The sequence below is a fragment of the Gossypium raimondii genome, chromosome 11 (assembly GCF_025698545.1).
Source record: "Gossypium raimondii isolate GPD5lz chromosome 11, ASM2569854v1, whole genome shotgun sequence".
In the NCBI taxonomy this organism is placed as follows: domain Eukaryota; kingdom Viridiplantae; phylum Streptophyta; class Magnoliopsida; order Malvales; family Malvaceae; genus Gossypium; species Gossypium raimondii.
The window spans coordinates 49,612,132-49,633,142 of record NC_068575.1 but is presented as its reverse complement, the minus strand read 5'-3'; the positions used below and the strand labels follow the sequence as shown (position 1 = coordinate 49,633,142).

The window sequence follows — 21,011 nt, the reverse complement described above, 5'->3', positions numbered from 1 at the left end:
TTAAAAAAATAGGAAAATATTTGTTTTTAAAAATATATATATATATATGTGTACATATAAAAGGAATATATATAGATAAAAAAATTAGAATAAAAATAATAATTACACTATTAATTAATAAAATAAATAAAAAGAACATAAAAAAAACTAAATTGAATTGCAATTAAAATATCTGGGGTAAATCCGCAAATAAATAAAAGTAAAAGGACTAATTTGAACGCGCGAGTTACATAGAGGGGCTGGAAGGGAAATTTTCCCTTCTCCTCTAAAACGGTGTCGTTCAAAAGGATTAAATTGGAATTTAAAATAAATAAAAGGGTAAATTAAAAAAATAAAGAAAACTTAATTACAAAAACATTAAAAGGTGGAGGGGCTAAATAAAATAAATAAATAAAATTCGCAGTGGTATCACCTTCTCCCTTTTTTAAAATCGTAAATAAGTAAAAAAATAATCGAAAGAAAAAAATAGTAAACCACCTTTAAAAAACTGTCAATCGTTCTTTTTTTATTCCTCCTCTGTTCTCTTTTCTTTACAATGGAGGGAGAGACCTCTATTTATAGTTGAGCCTCCCCAAATCCAACGGTACAGATCAATGGCTGAGATTAAAGGGTATCTACAAATTAAATCTCTAAGATTACAAAATCATATCTTCTAAGATTACATATCATATCTAAGATTGCATATATCATATCTAAGATTGCATATCATATCTAGGATTGCATATCATATCTAAGATTGCATATCCTCAAAAATTATGTTTCCATATGTGTGCCCGGGCTAAAATTGGGTATTACAAGTGTAATAGTTTTTCTAACCATGGATGGATATAGGGCGACATTAGAGGGGCAGTCAAGGTGGTTGAAAAGGAAAGAAGTGAGAGAAGTTTAGTTTTGATAAAAGGAGATGGAATGTTCTGCATTCAGTTTTGGTATTGTAGATACTGAATTTCAGTGTTTACCACCTTTCTTTATTTATAGTTGCATTTTACATGCAGGTGATGTTTCTTATGTTATAAATTAATTGTACGACTGCCACTCTAATATTTTTCACTTAGTTTCTTTTGGTCTGTTTTTCTCCCTTGGAGTGGAAATTTCATTTTTCTAGTTGATTCGTTTGTTTGAAAATGAGATTCAGCCTCTAACCTTTTAGCTCACCAGCTTTCATGGATATTAATATGAGATTCATAATCATTTCATTTATAGGACACTTTTATGGAACAAAAAAGGAAGCAGAAAAATAATAACTTCTTAATTATTTCATATAATAAGAAATTGAATTCCCATAACATGTTAAATATATAATAATAAATAAATTTAAAAGTTACGCAGGATTATTATTACACAGGGTACGATTATTGAAACCTTTGTTCAATGGTCCCACAATCACATGAGGAGGCTCATTTTGTCCTCCAAAATGAAGGTTAAAATAGGGTTGTTGTATTTTAAGAATAAGATAAAATTAGTTATTAAATGAATCAATATAGTTTTTATATTATTAAAAAGTATAAAATAAATTTAAATTATAAACAAAATAAAAAATTTAAAAATATTAATTATATTAAACAATAAATCATATTTTTTAAACCGTAAATGTTAACTCTATTCTAACTTATTGATTTCTTTTAATAGTACATAGACTAAATTAATCCATTAAATAGTAAAGGGACTAATTTGATCAAGTCGCTGTAATAAAGGGACCTCTCAAGTACATTTGCTGCTAAAATAGACATAGAAACACCAAGGTTTTGAATTTAAGCTTGAGTCTTGCGGATGACATTATTGAAAAGAACAATTACAAACTCCAAAAAAATTAGAGGATACCTTTATTGTTTAAAAAAACATAAACATGTAAACATCAAAATGATAGGTTCAACTGGTCAAAGTACTCTTTAGCATCTTTGGAATCATTAAATTCGAGTCTCACCATCGTTTGATAGGTGATTTATATATAATACTTTCAATCATCTATAAAATCGATAGCACTTCTATATGGGTTAGATTTTGTTTACGATTTGTACAGTGATACCAGTGAGTCATTAGATAGTAATAATATTTTATCATTTTAGATATATCAATTTAAAAGATTGATTTTTAAAACTCTTAAAGCTAAATTCTAAACTTGATTAAAAAAATATGAATGACTGAAGTTATTATTTTCCATACCTAAACCCTAGACCGAATAACCTCCCTCATCTAAACTTTTCGTGATTAAGAAAAGCAAAGGGAGCAACCCCAACATTTCTCATGGTTTCCATGTAACATCCATGTGGACATAATTTCCTCAATCTTCTTCTATCAGTCTACATTATTTTCTTCTGCGTTCTTTTTATTCTTCTTTTTTCCCACTCTGAACGATAACGTCTTTGTCTTTATAAATCAGAAAAAAAAATTATCTTGAAAAATCTCGTCCAAAAAAAATTCCCTACTTGCCCCAAAAAATGTAAATTTATTTAACATATTTTAATAAAAAATTAAAAACAAAATCATAGTTTAAAATGAAGAAAATAAATTTGAAAATCGTGACGCCATGCCCTTATAAAAAACTAATAAACTATAAATATGACTAACACTTGAATTTTAAATTGGTGTAAGAGTTTATAGGCTTTTATAATTTCATGCACCAATGATATTATAATAAATTAATCAGTTAGCAGTTTTAAGTAGATATTATAGAAATATTAATATCCACGTAAATATAAAATAGTTTTCCTAACTATTAATATATCAATTTTATATAAAACAGAAATGAGGCAATCAATTTGATTTCTGAAAAGCAATATTCCTAAGTTGAAGCAAAAAGGGCCCATAGGGCTAAGGCCCACTCCCACCACTCATTTTTTAAAATAAATAAATAAAGGAGAGGACAAAATGGTCATAAAATTTGAATTTTCAAGTGAACAACTTTGAACTCTGACAGCTGCAATCCGTCCCATTCCCACAGTTCTCTTCCCCTTCCCTTCTTCATAGATTTTAAATCTCTTAGCTCAAAAGGGAAGCAAATCCTCTAATATATACAACACAAATACAACTACTCCCAAGTTTTTAACATATCAATTAACATTTGTTGGATTTTGATCCAATGGCTGGTTATGTTGGCATTTTGGTCTCAGATCCATGGCTGCAAAACCAGTTCACTCAAGTCGAGCTTCGTAGCTTGAAAACTCACGTACGTGAATGAATCACTCGATTTTTTTTTTATCTTCTTCTTTTTAGTTTTGAATCTATTTTGCTCGTAACTGAACACTTTGTTTTTTTTTTCCTGCTTTGTTTTGCAGTTTACAAGTATGAGAAGAGAGAGCGGGAAGCTAACGGTGGAAGACTTAGCATCCAGAATGTCGAGATTGAAAGTTGTGGGAGAGAATCTGAGCGAACAAGAACGAGCTGATTTCATTGCTGATTTGTATCCTAACTTGAAGGATGAAGTCGATTTCGAGTTCTTTTTGAAGGTCACTTGATGTTTCTTTACCTCGAGTTTAAGATCTTTTTTCTTGTTAAAGTTTGTTTGATTCTTTTTCTTTTCTCCTGAAAGTTTTGGCTTATGAAAATTTTGAATTTTGAGTGTTGCTCTGTATTTTTATCGTAGCAATATTTCAAATTAACTTTTTCAGAAAAAGTTATACTCTTTTCCCGTTTTATTTTATTGGCCAGGAAAATAGCATTAAACCAATCCTTTCTTTTAATGTATATCTTTCTTAACATATATCGCATTTTTTGGTGATCTAAACAGAAAAAAAGGAACTTTTAATATGCTTTGAGGATTGACTAAGACTTAGGAGAGAAAAGCAAATGAGAGTTAAGTTAGATATAAAAATATTTATTTTGAACTACTTGGATTTTGATTTTATTTGGATAGGTTTACTTGAAACTTCATGCACATGCAAGCGCAAGAACAGGAAGTCCAGCAAAGAACTCTTCAGCATTCCTAAAGGCAGCTACAACTACTCTGCTTCACACCATTAGTGAATCCGAAAAGGCATCCTACGTTGCCCATATCAATAATTATCTTGCTCAAGATGGGTTCTTAAACAAATACTTACCTATTAATCCTTCCTCCAATGATCTCTTTGAGATTGTTAAAGATGGGGTTCTTCTTTGGTAAATGATTCTTTCAACTTTTAAAGCTGTTGAGTTTGTGCTTATGTGATGCAAAAATTTTGAAGCTTGTAAACAATGTAAATGCAGCAAGCTTATAAATGTAGCAGTTCCGGGCACAATTGATGAAAGGGCTATTAATACCAAGAGATTGCTCAATCCGTGGGAAAGAAATGAAAACCACACGCTATGTCTCAACTCTGCCAAGGCTATTGGCTGCACTGTAGTCAATATAGGGACGCAAGATTTCATTGAAGGAAGGGTAGGAACATATTGTACTGTTGATTGTTCCATTATTGAAATATAGTGTATTTGATGGTTGGACTTCCACTTGAGTTTAAGAAAGACTTTTGGTATCAGCAGTCTATTTTAAAGCATGCTTCATTCTAGTTGTTGTATGCTTGAGCCAATGTGGCTGTCTTAAAAGCTACTCTTGTGTTTCTCATATGTGGCTTGGACTAGGTAGAGGATTCATCTAATACCCTGGTTATAAGCTCATTCTTCAATGGTCACCTTCTATTTTCTTGTAGCCCTTCATTTTTGGTTGTCTATTGTAATAATTTTAATGTGGTGATCTTAAAACCTATTTATGCTCCATCAGGCTGAATTATGGGTAAAACCTAAAAAGCATCACTTATGACTGTTATTATTTAAAATTCAGATTTTTCTAGTGATTGTTGATAATAATATCATCTCTCTGGTTCCTGTTACAGAGACATCTTGTGCTTGGGTTGATTTCTCAAATTATCAAGGTAACTTGATCTGTCAAATAATTGGCTATCAAAAGTAATAAGTTATTTGCAGCCTTGCTTCTTCTAAAAACATTGGTCAATCTTGCTAATGGTTATGCTATTTCAGATTCAACTATTGGCAGACCTCAACTTGAAGAAAACACCCCAGTTGGTGGAGCTTGTTGATGACAGTAAGGTTGGTTTGTATAACATTTTAAGAAAAAGTACAATTTGTAGGAAAATGAACTATCTGATTTTGTTGTGTGATGAATTACGGTTAAATTAATGTGCCCACTGTTTTAGAAATTTGTATTTCATTTACACTCCCCTTCTAGGTTTTAACAAACTAGACAGACCTATGATGCCTTTTCTAGGTTTCTGTAGTCTTCTGAATATATTTGCCTGTTCTTAAATCGACAGGATGTGGAAGAATTGATGAGTTTACCACCAGAGAAGATCTTATTGAGGTGGATGAATTTTCAACTGAAGAAATCTCCATACAAGAAAATAGTCTCAAATTTCTCCACCGATGTAAAGGTAAACAAGAAATTCGTTTTTTAGCTTTTTAAATTTTCCATCAAAAATCTTCTCTTATGCTTGTTATCCTCGTATCTTACAATGTCCTACTCCTAAATCTGGCATAAATATTGTAACTAGATGTTTGCTTAACTTTTAATCCCATCTATTTTTCCTATGTTCTTCATTTGTTAGCATCTAATATAAATTCAAACTTCTTGAAACCAACATAAAAAGTCTAATGTGAAACTAATTTCTTAAAATGAGATATAACCGTATATAGTGCTTTTGCTTCCTCAATTTGTCTATACTAACGGTAAATGAAAGCAGTGACTTGGGTTAAGCTGCAACCTACAATAAGCTATAGACTTATTTTTCTATCCACCTGTGATTTATATATATATAACCTGCAGGATGCAGAGGCTTATGCGCACTTATTAAATGTGCTTGCACCTGAGCATAGTAATCCTTCTACATTGACTGTCAAAGACCCATTTCAGAGAGCAAAGTTGGTTCTTGAACATGCAGATAGGATGGGATGTAAAAGATACTTAACTGCAAAGGATATTGTGGATGGTTCCCCGAATCTTAATCTTGCTTTTGTCGCCCATATTTTCCAGCACAGGTGAGACTTGATACCCATTTTCTAGCAATGGTTTTTTATTTTTTATTTTTTATAAGACGGGGATTGTGTTGATCATATTTGAACCCTGGACCTAATGTCCTTCAAATTTACGGATGTTTTTTCTAGCAACGACTTTTAGTTTAAATATAAAGTGATTCTTTTTTGTGCTTTTAATATTTACTGTTCTGTGTTAATTTATCATCCTTTACATATATTGTCTGTTCAATCTGACAGCATATTAAATCTTTCTTACAAGAGATTTTCTAATACAAGTTCTGTGATTTGGAGCATTTCAATAGTTCGTACTATAAAATTTCAAACACATCAAGACTTTTATGCAACAATTATAGTGTGTTATATGGTATTTCCATACACATCTACAACAATTAAAGATGAGGTTTGATTTGACACTTAACAGGTCTTTCATTTTCTAAAGCTTAGAAAGCTAGTTTTTTTTCTCTGTGTCTATACATTCATCTTTTCCTCTATATAATTCTGTAGAGTGTCAACTGTGTTATGGGGCATCAATTGATAGGAATTTAACTGTCAAAAAATCATTTGAATATTTCACATATGCAAAAGAATACAAATTGACGGCTTATGACGTTTCTTCAATTAGTATAAAAGGAATATGAACTGTCCAAAAAACAATTTCAATATTTCACATACGGAGTGGAATCCAAATTGATGGCTTATGATGTTTTCTTCAATTAATGTAAATTGTAATGAGTTCAAGATATAAAAACAAAATACTGGTATATTTTAACTGCAGGAACGGCCTTTCAACTCAAACAAAACAAATATCTTTTCTTGAAACTCTACCAGATGATGCCCAAGTTTCTAGAGAGGAAAGAGTATTTCGCTTCTGGATCAATAGTCTCGGAAATTCAACATACATTGACAATGTCTTTGAAGATCTCAGAAATGGGTAAGTATTGTTCCCATGATCATAAGTGCATAAATCATATTAAATTCCATCATGGTGTCTTATCCTGAGCTGTTGATAAGAGAAAGGCTCCTTTGTGTTGGTGCTTTTGCATCTGCATTTCTTATCCTTTTGCTCTTAACTCAATAGGGAAATTTGGACTGTTATTTCTGTTTCTGTTTCAAATTCCAGCATTTTAATAAACTATGTGAGATATAGCTCAGCGTGATTGAAATATCTATAAGCATTCTATTTAAAATCTTATGATAGTTACAAATATGTTTGTATCCTATATGCGAAATTAGTAAATCTTGCCCCTTTTTGAACTTTCATTTTGTTCTTGATTCTCAAAATGAAGTGGTTAATTTGTTCCTCTGCAGGTGGATACTTTTGGAGACCCTTGACAAGGTGTCGCCTGGGATTGTTAATTGGAAGATTGCTAACAGGCCTCCTATTAAGTTGCCATTTAAGAAAGTAGAAAACTGTAACCAGGTGGTTAAAATAGGGAAACAATTAAAATTTTCCCTGGTTAATATTGCTGGAAATGACATTGTGCAAGGAAATAAAAAACTAATATTGGGTATGTGATCTACCATGAGAACTAATATTTGCTGTTTTGAAAGCAATTCAATTACCATTTTAGCATTCTTGAACTCAAATTGGAACTAGTTTAGTCCTGTCTTGACGGATCGAATGTTGGTTTTTGTGTTCAGCTTATTTGTGGCAATTGATGAGATACAACATTCTTCAACTTCTGAAGAACCTAAGATTCCATTCTCATGGAAAAGAAATTACTGATGTTGATATCCTCAGGTGGGCTAATACCAAAGTAAGCGATTCAGGAAGCCAAAGTCGCATGGACAGTTTCAAGGTATTCTCTCTATAGATGACTTTAAGTGCTAGTTTCTTTGGTTATATGTGAGCCTCTCAGTTCTATTCATGCCTTGTGAAATTAACACAACGCTTTTGATGCGTCTTTTTTGAGCCCTTGCTGCACATGACATTGTAAACTGTTTACAAATCAGCTTCTATTAATTTAAACAACTCTTTTTGGATTTCCTCACGGTCATTCTTGTCCTTTAATTCAAAATGACTTGAGTGGAAGGGCGCCTTTCTAGGCATAGTAGAATTGCATTCAATCAAGTGGGGCGCGAATGACTTAAACTGGACTCAGTGAAATGGCTCTAGGATATACCAAATTTCTTGTAAAAGGCAGTCTATTAGATATCTCATTGATTTCGGTTTTACAGGACAAGAGTTTGTCAGATGGTATATTTTTCCTTGAGCTTCTTGGTGCTGTTCAGCCTAGATCTGTAAATTGGAGTCTTGTTACTAAAGGAGTAACAGGTATGTTCTTATCGTTCTTTGACGAAATTCATTAGGTTTTCTTTAAAATTTTCCCCTTCTCTTCTCCCTTCTTTTTGACCTGTGAAAAGTTGTGCATTATTCAACACGGTGGTATTCTTCGAACTTCAGCTATTCTAGTTTATTCAAGTTTACACCCTTCAATCCTTCTGTACTTTATTTACAGAAACAATCTTGCTCGATTTTATTGTTGCTAATTTGTTTTTATATCTTCAACATTAGTTTCAATGAATCTAGCTACTGTGAAGAGGCTCATTATCCCTTAGACGCCTTATTTTACCTAATTGAAGTTTGTAAATCCTGTATAAATTACACGTACACTTTTACTCAACTTATAATTTTACTCATGTTTCCTCCTACGTGTGAGCATTGCAGATGAGCAGAAAAAGATGAATGCTACCTACATAATTAGTATTGCGAGGAAGCTTGGATGCTCAATATTTTTGCTTCCTGAAGACATAACTGAGGTATCTTTTCTTGTAGATGCAAACTTCTTCCTCTTTTTTCACTCCATGGCACAAAAATTAGACATTGTTATATATCCCCCAGAGAAGTGAAATTGCATGCTTATTAATATAACAACTACAATGATCCATGAAAAACCTATGGAAGTTAACAAAATGATACAATCAAGCTGTTGAAACCCGAAACATGAACCAGTCACTACCATCACCTGTAATGCCAAACCTGAACTCGACCATTATCTTTTCGCTTGTTTTTTTAACATGATGGGGACATCGTTGCAGGTAAACCAAAAGATGATCCTCACATTGACTGCAAGTATCATGTACTGGTTCTTGAAACAACCTGTTGAAGAGAAACCATCTGCAACATCAGATAGTGAAAACGGAAGCCAAGTGGAAACGATCTCTAATTCAACAACCGACGACTCAGCATCCGAGTCATCAGTAGAGTAGAATAAGAATGTATAAGTAAGTGCTGAAAACATTGTTTTCCTTTTCTTTTCTTTTTTTTATGTTTTCTCTTCATAGCACTCCCGTTATGGATTCGAATTTGATTGCAAAGATTGTTGTATGACATTACAGAAATCGGGGTGTTCATGCAAATTTTGCAAAAAAAAAAAAAAAAAAATGCAAATGCCTATGTGAATAGCGAATTTCCCTTCTTTTTTTAATCTCCTTTTCTGCTCTTCTGACAATCTGTAACTATGTGGTTCTCATATAAAGTGATTGTAAGGCAATGCCATCTTATTGTAACTATGTATTAACTAAATAGAGCAGTGTTTGTGGAGCTATGTTATTGAAACGCGGATGAGCGTAGAAAATATCTTGACTGGGGGCATGAAAATTCGACGGACAGCTAATCCGCTCCTCATTTGACTTTTCATGCCAGGCTCCAAAAAGAAGCGAGGAAAACAACGGTGGTCCCCTACCAAACTTCTCAAAGTAGCTTTAGACCTTCTTCTGCTCAATTTAATTTTATATTATTATTTTATTTACGGATTGACTTTCATGAATTTTAAAAATATATATTCTTAGTGCGCTCTATTGACATCACTTCAACTTTTACCCAATTAACATTATACATTTGTTATATAAAATTGCTAATATTTATTAATTTTCCCTGCTCTATAGCCAGAAATATTCATAACGTAAACTTTTCATTATTTAATAATTAATCTTCTTACGTTACACTAAATTTGATATGCATAACTTATTTGAACGCAACGATTATTAAATACTAGTAGTACAGAAAGGAAAGTAAGTAAACTTATTTTAAGTCTAATGGTCATCAATATATATTAAAAAGAATTACTAGAAAATGAATGGAAGGACATTGATTAAAAGAGTTTCAAAATAATAAGAATAACACCTGTTTTGGGAATTGGAATCATAACCCAAAATCAATAATAAATAAATTAATAATAGTAATGATAGCAAGAAAAGAAGTGGCCCTAACAAAAAAGAAAAAGAGGAATTAAATTAAGCAAACCTAGGAAGCATGTGGAAGGATGGTGATAATCTGAAACTAAGCATACTTATTAGGTGGTTAGTCTAATCCTAAGAGCTTTTAGTTATTGTAAAAAACTTTTTTTTTTAAATCAAACAGTAGGCAAGGCAAAAAGCTTAGCCCCACCCATGTTCTTGTTTAGTTTCCCATTTGTAGGCTAACCCTAATGGATAAAAAAAGAAACAGAGCTTCCCCTATCCTATATGGGCTATGGCTGCCAGCTGAGCTTCCATTTTCATTTTATTTGAATGTTTGTCTGTCACTTTATTCTTTTTTTTTTCAATTTAATTTTATGATGAAAATATGATAGTAGTAAGTTTAATTAAATGTTTAACTATATATAATATTGTAATCCTTATTAGTAGATATTTTCAAAAGTAATTTTTTATTCTAAATTTAATATAATTAAAAATATAAAAATATGTAAACTATATGTATTGGAGAAGAAGTTTTCAATTAGTAAAAGGTATACAGGAAAAAGGTTATATACACTACAATAAATTAGATATTATTCTTTCAAAGGGTAACTCTACTATAGTTTACCCAACTTAGAATCTATAATATTAATGAAATCTCTTATTTGGTGTCACGAGTTAATCGAGTACCAACTCGATTAGAAAATTATGAAAATGTCATTCGTAATTAAAATAAATCTTATTATTCGAGTATTTTAGTCTTTTATTTTAAGAAAAATATGCATATACAATATTTGAACTCATACCAATTAGATTAGTAAATCTAAAATTTACCACTAACCGAAACTTCATTTTAAAATGTTTTATACATTTCTATTTTAATATGTACAATTTATTATCTCCATCAACTGTACCTGTACTATTATTTAAACTCTTGACTGAGTTGGTGTCACGACTCACGAGTCAACTAGGCACCAACTCGGTTAGAAAATTACGGGAATGCCTTTATGTAATTAAAACAAGTAAAATTGTTTGAGGGTATTTTAGTCTTTTCACTTTAAAAAACCAATAAAAATATGTCTATTATGGGATTTGAACCTATGCCAATTACATTTTGAAATTTGTATACATTTTAATTTTATTCTGCACACTTTATTAGATTAATAATATATTTCAATGAGTTAATGTATTGATGACAACATCATGGTAATCAATTTAATCTATTTTTTCCATTTTAATAACGTAAATACTTCATATGTTATTATTTGTTAGTTTCGCATCATAAGTTTCATTGTTTATTGTATGGCATCTTTAAACACACATTTGTGTTCTAAGGTTAGTTTCCACATGCATAAGCATGTGATGAGATTTCTAATTGAATACAATAAATGTTAATTTTGTTTTAGTAGAGGTCTCCAAATTATAGTTTAGATTTTAAATTAATCTTCAAATTTAAAATATTTTAATTTTTTCTAACGTATTAGTATTGTATTAATCAAGACTTTCATTTGATTTAGTCATCATTTTGGGCATCAAAAGTTAACTTGGATATAATATAGATAGTATTTAAAATATGTTGATCGAATTTTAAGTACTTATTGTATGCATAACTTAGATATGACATATTACATATTTAATGTTTAAAAAATAGTCATGATAAATTTTAATGGCTTTGTATGTTCTTTTTAACTCCTCAAATCTAAATTGTAATTTTAGTAGATGTACACATTTAAAATTTGGTTTATGTATTTTGAATATGCTCTACATCATATCAAGTTTGATATACAACACTTCAACTAACGTTAGGTCGATAGGACTTGATTGATATGATATTGACATTTTAAGGATTCAATTAAATCACTTTGAAATTTGAGAACCACTTTAAAAGATCGATATAGTCCAAGGATGTATGATGCAAGTAACCAATAAATGTTCTATATATCATTAATAAGCTATAGCAATTTTTTTAAATGCATGGTATGTGTAATAGTTTGGTTTTCAGTGGTACCAGAAAATTTAGTTTTGGAACCTCATTTCCGTAAATCGAGGATGTAAATATTAAACATTAATATTTGCACATCTAATATATTGTTACATCAAAGTTTGGTCAAGAAATTTCGTCAAATTAATAGTTAATTAAGGCTTAGGGTCTAAATTGTAAAATTTCAATCGCTATAGGTTTTTAATTGGCCAAATGCTTGGGGGCTTAAATAGCAATTAGCCAAAGATCTGAAATGGTAAATAAACCATTTTGCAATATGAATTATGGATGATGATGACATTTTCCACTAATTAAGCTTGGTGATTAGCTTAAGTTAATAAATGTATGTTTAAGTTAATTAAATCAAATTAATTACATACTAATCCAACTATATAAGTCAAATTTGGGAATGACAATGTAATACCCCCTACCTGTATTCGTCGCCGAAATAGAGTATGAGGCATTACCAGATTTTTCCGAATAAATTTTTTTTTAAACCGAGACTAATCCAACACAACCAATTCATTTCAAAATATTTTCAAGATAGACTTACCGTATTCATAAAATAATCTTATCACATACCAAAACCAAAATTTGTTAGCCATACCAATGGCTAACCATACATTCATTCCACATTAACATCTACTGTACTAGCTTATACATGCCATTGATTTCCAAAATAAAGTTTCTTTATGTACCGAGATCTTGAGATTGATAGTGTGATGCGTCTCCGACCAAATCCGACCTCCAAGCTCTCAACTCTACAAACAGGGGGAAAAAGAAACAGGGTAAGCACTCTGTGCTTAGTAAGCTCATGTAACATGAATTATACTTACCTAATATTTTTAACATAATGCAATAAACATTCATACACCCATTCAACACATTATTCCCCTATCATACACAAACTCAACATTCAAGTTAGTCTAATAATTTCCATGTATCAATAATATATATCGTGATTGATGAGCTCATCAATTCCATGATTTCCATTCCCATGTTATGTTTCCATATTTATCCCGTTGAACTACTTGGAATTTCGATGGATTTTCAGGGGTACACCTAAGTGTACAAATCCGGGTCCGTCAATTCATATTCATGCGCGCACATTTCCATTTCGAGAGCACACTCCATGAACCTCATCCTTACAATGGATTACCGTCGAGCTAAATCCTGTAATATAAACTCATAGAGTATTGTCGGGATTACCGGTCAAAGCTAAATCCTGCAACGACAATTACTCTAATGAGTTTGAATCTGAATACCGATCGAAAGCTAAATTCAGACCCTAATTCGGATTACCCGTCCGGGCTAAATCCATTTTCCACATATTTTTCGGGAGGGCTATATCAGGATAGGATCACCCGTCCGGGCTAGATCCTTTTTACCGTCAATTCCTTTTCAGAGATCCATCGAATTTTCCTTTCATTCAACCGGGATTTATTTCCTCTTTTCATCCAGAATATCAATACTTCATCAGTTATCATACAATAAACATCCAAATCATATTCACATCAATAACAAACATTTCAAGCATTTATGAATATAATTCAAGTTACACGAACTTACCTCGACACTTGTTCGTAACCAAAAATCTACTAATCCCGAACTTTTTCTTTTCCTCGATCTTGCTTCGTATTTGAATTTTCCGGATCTAAATAAATAAATTTAATCATTAATCTAATACATTTCATGTTCATATGTAACTTTCTCTACAATTCCATTATTATTTATAGTGCAGTCAAAGCTGCCTCACTGAGTCACAGTCACTAAATTATTTATATCTTGAGGTACGGAACTCAAAATTAAGATCCGTTAATTTTCCCTGAAACTAGACTCATATATCTTCTTACCATAAAAATTTCAGAATTTTCGGTTTAGCCAATAAGTACAGTTTATTCTTTAAAGTTTCCCCTGTTTCACTGTATGACAGTTCTGACCCCTCTTCACTAAAAATTAATTATCTCACAGTACAGAATTAGGATGATGCTTCCCTTTATTTCTTCAGAAAATAGACTCATTAAGGATTCTAAACATATAAATTATAACTCATAATAATTTTTGTACAATTTTTAATGATTTTCCAAAGTCAGAACAGGGGAACCCGAATTCATTCTGACCTTGTCTCACAAAATCTATTATATCTCATGATTTACAATTCCATTGCTTACACCGTTTCTTTTATAAGAAATTAGACTCAATAAGATTTAATTTCATATTTTATTCATCCTCTAATTAGATCTCTACAATTTTTGGTGAATTTTCAAAGTTAGAGTACTGCTGCTGTCCAAAACTGTTTTAGTGTATGGTGTTAATTACCATTTTTCCCTTAAACTTTCAACAATGATAATTTCGTCCCTGCTCAATTAACCTCTCAATTGAGCTGATTTTTCTCAATCAACACTTTATTATATCACTTTAAACTACCTTATAACCTTTGGAAATCAGAATTTCAGCACTAAACTTTAATTCCAAACTTTTTCACAATTAGGTCCTACAAATCAATTTCTATTGGAATTACCTAATAAAATCATATCATAAACAAATTAAAGCATCAATTTCATCCTATTTCCTCATAAACTTCCAGCACATATTCATATCAACTTTCAATATCATTCATAAAATCAAAAACTAATGAATTTAGTAATAGGACCTAGTTGTAAAAGTCCTAGAAACACAAAAATTATAAGAAAAAGGCAAGAATTAACTCACTTGGTGCAAAAATTATGAAAAACCAGCTTGAAGAAACCCTTAGGACGTTTTTTTGGCTGATGAGAGTGCAGAAAAATAAAGAGAAATCTAGATAATTCCACTTTAGTCCTAACTTTTAAAGCAAATTTTGTAATATTCCAATTTTACCCTTATTTCTTCAATTCTCCTGATTTTTCTCAGCGTATGCCGCCCAAAATATCTCCTTTTGGGGTTATTTGCAATTTATATCCCTCCTCATTTCACAATTGAGCTATTTAATCCCTCTAGTAACTTTTACACATTTTTCAATTTAGTCCTTTTTACTTAATTGACTACCCAAACATTAAAATTTTCTAACGAAATTTTAATACCATATTACTAACACTTCATAAATATTTATAAAAATATTTTTGACTCGGTTTTACGAGATCGAAGTCTCGATATCTTATTTTTACCTAATTTCTTCAGTAATTTCCTTTTCTAACTAACCGCTTAATCAGTAAAATTTTTCTATCGATATTCTCATACGATTTTTCCTATCATATCAATATTCATGCAAAAATATTAAAATAAATTTCTCTTTAAATCGGATTTGTGGTTACGAAACCACTATTCCGATAATTTTGAATTTGGGCCATTACAGACAAAGTCATCTTCTTCGTCAACTCTCCATTTTTACCCAAAAAGGGAGAAGAAAATATAAGATAATCTAAAACATTCGACCATTGATTGGTAAGAAAATTCAAGTCTTTTTCTTGTAACTTTTATATATTTGAGGTAATGGGAGCTTGATTTAACTAGCTCGTGTACCAATTTGTAAAACTGTTAAAGTTTTTGAAAGTTGTCATTGTTGATTTCTTGAAGGATTAGGCTTGAAATTGATAGATTTTAAGCTTAGTATATGCAAAGGACTAGATTGTAAAGTTAATTTAGTTTGTTTGTTAACTTTGTTACATTAGTAACCAAATTGAATAAATGTAAAATTTGTAATGAAATCATGTTAAAAATAAAAGTATAAGATCCCTAATTAGAATATATGGAATCAAATTTTAATTCGAAGATAGGAATTTGAAAGTTATAACTATTTTGAGTTCAGAGACTAAATTGAATAAAATGTAAAAATTTTGAGATATCAAAAAATCGAGTTTATATAGACTAATGCATATCACAAATAGTAAGGAGATATTTGGTATTGATTGATGATATAAAATGATTGCTTAGATTAAGAATCGAATCGAAGTAGAGTTGATCGAAGAAAAGCTAGAATTGTGGATTAGCCCCCTAAAGTACCCACTTTACATATTTTGAACAGAGAACTTTATATGGAACTTGCCACCCTATTTTATTTTATGTTTTAATTATGCTTAAATTTATCTATGAGTTAGATTTAATTAGAATTCAGTGAATTTGGCACATATTATTTAAATTGGATTGAATTGAAAAGCTACATAAACACTGGATATTGTGAGGTAGTACATAGTACAATTGTAAATGTTGGTTGATTATTGGTCTAGTAAATGAAATACGTAATTATATTCAGATATTGGTAATGATATATGTATACGGAAATGATGCCTGTGTGAACTTAGTAAAATATTAAGATACGTATGACATGCTATTAGGGTTATACGTGTGTTTAATCAAAGATTTTACATGTTATTGCGAGATCTAGCATTTTTATAGATTCTCGGGTTATATGTAGGTTTAGCTCGGACAAGTAACCTTGATATAATATCAGCTTATGTGAGCAATTCTATTATAATGTTAGCTTGTGTGAGCAACTTATTCTTGTGTATCTGAGTCTCTTTTACTATAGTTCCGTCGAGCGATGTTCAAATAAACGGAAATGAAAATTTAGATGCAAATTGGATATGTGATGGTATATATTTGATATTTGATATGTGATAAGTATTGGATTACCTTAATGTCTTAAATCTTCCTCATTATTTGTAAACGTGACTAACCTATTTACTTGATAATGTTGACATGTACTTGGATGTGCTAATATGTGCTAAGAATAGCCACATTTGAATGCCAAAATGCATGATATTTTTTCTTTATGCTTTAATGGATCAAGGTAAGTTTAGTAACTCCATTTGAATTTACTAAGCATTCTTAATGCTTACTCTAGTTGTTTTTCCTTCCTTGTAGATGTTCATCTTGCGAAACTACAAATCCAAGTTAGCAAAAGAACACACACTATCTCGAGACAATAATTATAAATTCATTTTAAATCTAGACTTTGTGGCATGTACATAGGGACCTTTGTTCTGTAAATGGTCAATTTGGTGTTAATGTTATGTGATAAGTTGATAATTGTTGGAACTTATGTAATTGACTTGCTATGTGATCAAACTGATACATGTTTTGGTCTTGTGTGATACTTGCATGAATAATGATCTCAATTGATAGTTTTTGGCATGATAAAGATTATAAGTATGATAGTTTGAATGGTTTGTTTACTTAATGGCATGTAAAATGGTAGAAATGATAGTCATGCTTGAAATATAGGTTATGTGTATGGTTGATTTGATTATTTCCATTTTCATTTGGATACTAGATACTCAAAATTAATAGTTATGTACATATTGATCTAAGGTAAGTAAAATTGTCATGGTTAGATAAGTAAATGGTGAAATGAAACTTGAATGAATGACATGGATTGTATGTTAAGTTAAATGGTTAATTTCAAATTGTTACAAGTTCATTTTAACATGTTTTATTAGGTTTGGCATAAGTGAAATGGCCAAATGAATGTTGGTAATAATATGTTTTGGTTGAAAACATGTAATTTAGTTACTAAAATGAGTTAAGTAGCCAAAAATAGGTGTCAATTGCAACCTCAGACTTATGATGTCGCAATGTCATCATCTCAGAAAGTGGCATTGTGATGAGCATATGCATGTCGTCGCAACATGACATATTGAGATGGCCAGGTCACGGCGAGAAAATGATGAAATCATGACGTCGATCCAAGAATTTTTAAAATTTTACAGTTTGGTCCTAATTCGAGTGTTTCCTAGTATAAGAGTATTCATAAGCTCGTGTAAGTCTTGAAATTGATTGTATATTATATCATGTGCGTGTTTTGCTTATATTTAAATGTATAATGACATGAATTAGATATTTATTTGATCGTCGTTGCTTCGATAACTAGTGTAGCATTTTGTAGCTCAGACCCAGCGGTCGGGTCAGGCAAAGAGTGTTACCGTATGAAAACTTTCACAACTACAAAATTCATGTGTAAATTTGAAAATTATCCCTTAAATATATAATATTTTAAATATATAAATAACACCGATCACAACTTCAACCCATTTATAAAATTTTAAAAAATTCAACGGATAATTACTCATCTTTTAATTTAATTAATTTAAGATTTAAAAATTATTTAAAAAGTCAACATAGTTAACCTACCATGAGCAATTAAGAATTGATTTGACTAGATGTATCTATATCCACCAACTAATTTCCTTTAATGAATGAATTTATGCTTTCTTTGATTGAGGAGCTTCACAAGTCTACTATTTTACGTTACAAAACGTCTAACATGCTTGAATCAAATTTACTAATACTTTTAGAATTTGTTTATATAATTTACTTTTCAAAACTTTTAATGACATTTTATATATATGGGTAGGTGTCAATTTATTACTTTTATTAATCATTATTATTTAATTTATTTTCATCCATTAGTATTTAATATATTTTAATTATCATCAATTAAATGAATAAGACGTATTTGTTAAATGTAAAATCAATTTGTAAATAATGATTAAAATAATAATAATAATGAATAAAAGTTTAATAAAATAAGGCTAGAATAAATTCATATATACAATAAATTATTAATTAGGAATAATATATCCTAAGAAAATATTTTATAATTTCTAAATGTTATGATGAGAAAAAGAACATTTAATTTTAAAGAAAAGGTTATTTTATCATTTGGTACAAATGGTGATGTATTAGGATAGATCAATATTATCAACCAAATCTATAGTGTAATTGGAAGAGACTTTCCTTGAAATGTAATTTTGTGATATCATATCATGAGCTCAAACATTATAATAGGTACAATATTTATAAGTATTATATTAATCTTTAAAAAATATTAATTATATATTTTTTTAAAAGCCATCTTAATTAATATCATTAAACAAGCATATCATTTTATAATATAATACTAATGTGATGGCAAACCTAATGATTCTGTCACCTCATTGGAAATATGGTTGTCGAAGAAAAAAAACAAGCGAGGGTACAAATGGCATCGAATAAAATTAAGTGGTTAATTTGCTTCATCTTTCCGCTTTCAAAGTTTATTAATTTTATGACGAAACTCCTATCTATGTGTTAACACTTAGACAAACTCCCCTCACCCACCTTTTCTTTTTCCTTATAGGGAGTTGAACCGAACCCTATAAATAAATAACTAACTAAATAAACATCAACCACCGCCGCAGGTATCTACCGCCACCACCTCCGTTGGAGCTACAAAGCCTCCTCCTTAATTACCATAGACGTGGCAGTGCAAGAACCCCTACCTCTCTCACTCTCTCTCTCTCTATATATATATTTACCTTAGAGTTGTGTTGAGTAAGGTTAACGATATTAATATAAATAGAAGGAGCTGGTGATGATCATAATTATTAAAAGCAAAGCAAAGAAAGACGAAGACAAAGATGGAGGTTATAATCAGTTCCAAGTTGTGATGACCCTAAAGTACCAATCCCTTCCTTTGCTTAGCTTGAACCAAGCTTGTCATTTTCCTCCCTTCACACATGCATGCGCCCACTTGATTGTGGTCCTCAAACCTTCACTCCTCTTTCTTTCTATATATTTCTTTTACATTTATGAGATTATGAGAATTCCCCCACTTCCCTTATTTCTTCATTCTCTCTATCCTTTCTCTTTTTTAATTATACTCCAATATTTCAACATATACTTATAGGACAATTATTTTATGGTGAAATTTAAAAACTCCAGAAATAGGTCTAAATAATACTAAACATTCTTTCTAATTATTTTATGATTATTTTACTTTATCCCAAATATAAATGACATCATTTATACCCGCTTGTTGAGTGAAAATGATCCCATATATATATATATATTTGTTCCAAGCTTATCAGCAGGAGGAGAGGAAGGAAGAAAGGGCATGCAAATACTAACTAGCTTTCTAACTTGAAAATCTACAAGAGCTGCATTACAACTATAACAAAGAACAAATTTTGTAGGGCTATTTCCCAATGAAACAGGGCTCTAATACTAGGATGATTGGTGAAAAACAAATGATGATTATATAATTGAATTTGAATCAGCAAAAAAGCAGTCAGATATTAGAAACAAACTCATTCAAATAAAATTGGATAAGAAAAAACAAACCAATATATGGGAGACATTCTGACTAGGTCGTCCTTTCTTGCTGTTCCTCCAATGCAAATAAAATCCGCTCAATTGAGTGGTCAAACAATTTTCTGACGATAAAAAAATAAAAATAAAACAACACCCTTTTTTGGAGGGTTGAACGGGGACAAAATTTTGAGGATTTTCATAGGAGTAGGACCGGTTAAGGTTAATGGATATAGTGAAGAAACTGATGACCACATGACTGATTTCTCCCCCTTCCGTACATTCTATGTGATTTGGCCCATTCGGTGGCCGAGTGCCGACATCCTAAACCTCCACTGCTCAAAACATCACTCCATGTCGACTATCTATCTATATATACCATCGATCAATATCATTTGTCCGAAATGGCCAACACTGAGAGGAAAATTAGGGCGAGATTAATGATCAAAACACACCCAACATTGATACCAGTCGACAGGCAAAAGGTTAAGGCATTCAAAGTTTACCAAGGAAATAATAATGATTCACGGCAAAACAAAACAAAATGTGAGGGGAGAGAAAGCAAGACGAAAGATTGAAGACCCCCCACCAAAAAAAAAAAACAAAGAGACCCCACATTAATCCAAGTGGGAGAATGGAACCATGTGCGATCATATGGTGGTTGGCTATTTCAGCCCCACATACACTCACTTTACCTCTCATCTCCAAAACCCCAAACTGAAAACGAAAGCTGAAACGTGTAATTCAAATATATTGTATATCATTATTAATCCCTGTCTAGTGAAATCGGTTTAAAACGATATTTATATAGAATAAATAATAATATTTTTTAACTGGTGTTTAT

General features: G+C 30.8%; 1 protein-coding gene across 2 annotated transcripts; it reads left to right on the top strand.

The window, feature by feature from the left end:
* The first annotated feature begins 2,901 nt into the window (after positions 1-2,901).
* Positions 2,902-9,832, top strand: LOC105803343 (fimbrin-2). 2 transcript variants are annotated; one of them, XM_052624629.1, is made up of 15 exons: positions 2,902-3,166; positions 3,276-3,446; positions 3,854-4,095; positions 4,183-4,354; positions 4,806-4,844; positions 4,951-5,019; positions 5,244-5,360; positions 5,753-5,964; positions 6,737-6,892; positions 7,270-7,469; positions 7,603-7,760; positions 8,140-8,236; positions 8,630-8,721; positions 9,001-9,186; positions 9,608-9,832. In XM_052624629.1, exons 1-14 carry the CDS (start codon positions 3,080-3,082, stop codon positions 9,169-9,171), a joined length of 1,983 nt encoding a protein of 660 aa, XP_052480589.1. In that variant the 5' UTR covers positions 2,902-3,079; the 3' UTR covers positions 9,172-9,186; positions 9,608-9,832. The 2 variants fall into 2 exon arrangements, with proteins under 2 accessions (XP_052480589.1, XP_012490922.1); XM_012635468.2 differs by lacking the exon at positions 9,608-9,832 and having other exon boundaries at positions 9,001-9,389.
* Positions 9,833-21,011: the final 11,179 nt, after the last annotated feature.

Excerpts from the sequence above, each read along its gene's own strand:
- LOC105803343 (XM_052624629.1), top strand. The coding sequence starts at position 3,080 with ATGGCTGGTTATGTTGGCATTTTGGTCTCAGATCCATGGCTGCAAAAC. Across the intron at positions 3,447-3,853 it reads ATTTCGAGTTCTTTTTGAAG|GTTTACTTGAAACTTCATGC; the intron begins GTCACTTGATGT and ends TTATTTGGATAG. Across the intron at positions 4,096-4,182 it reads AAAGATGGGGTTCTTCTTTG|CAAGCTTATAAATGTAGCAG; the intron begins GTAAATGATTCT and ends ATGTAAATGCAG.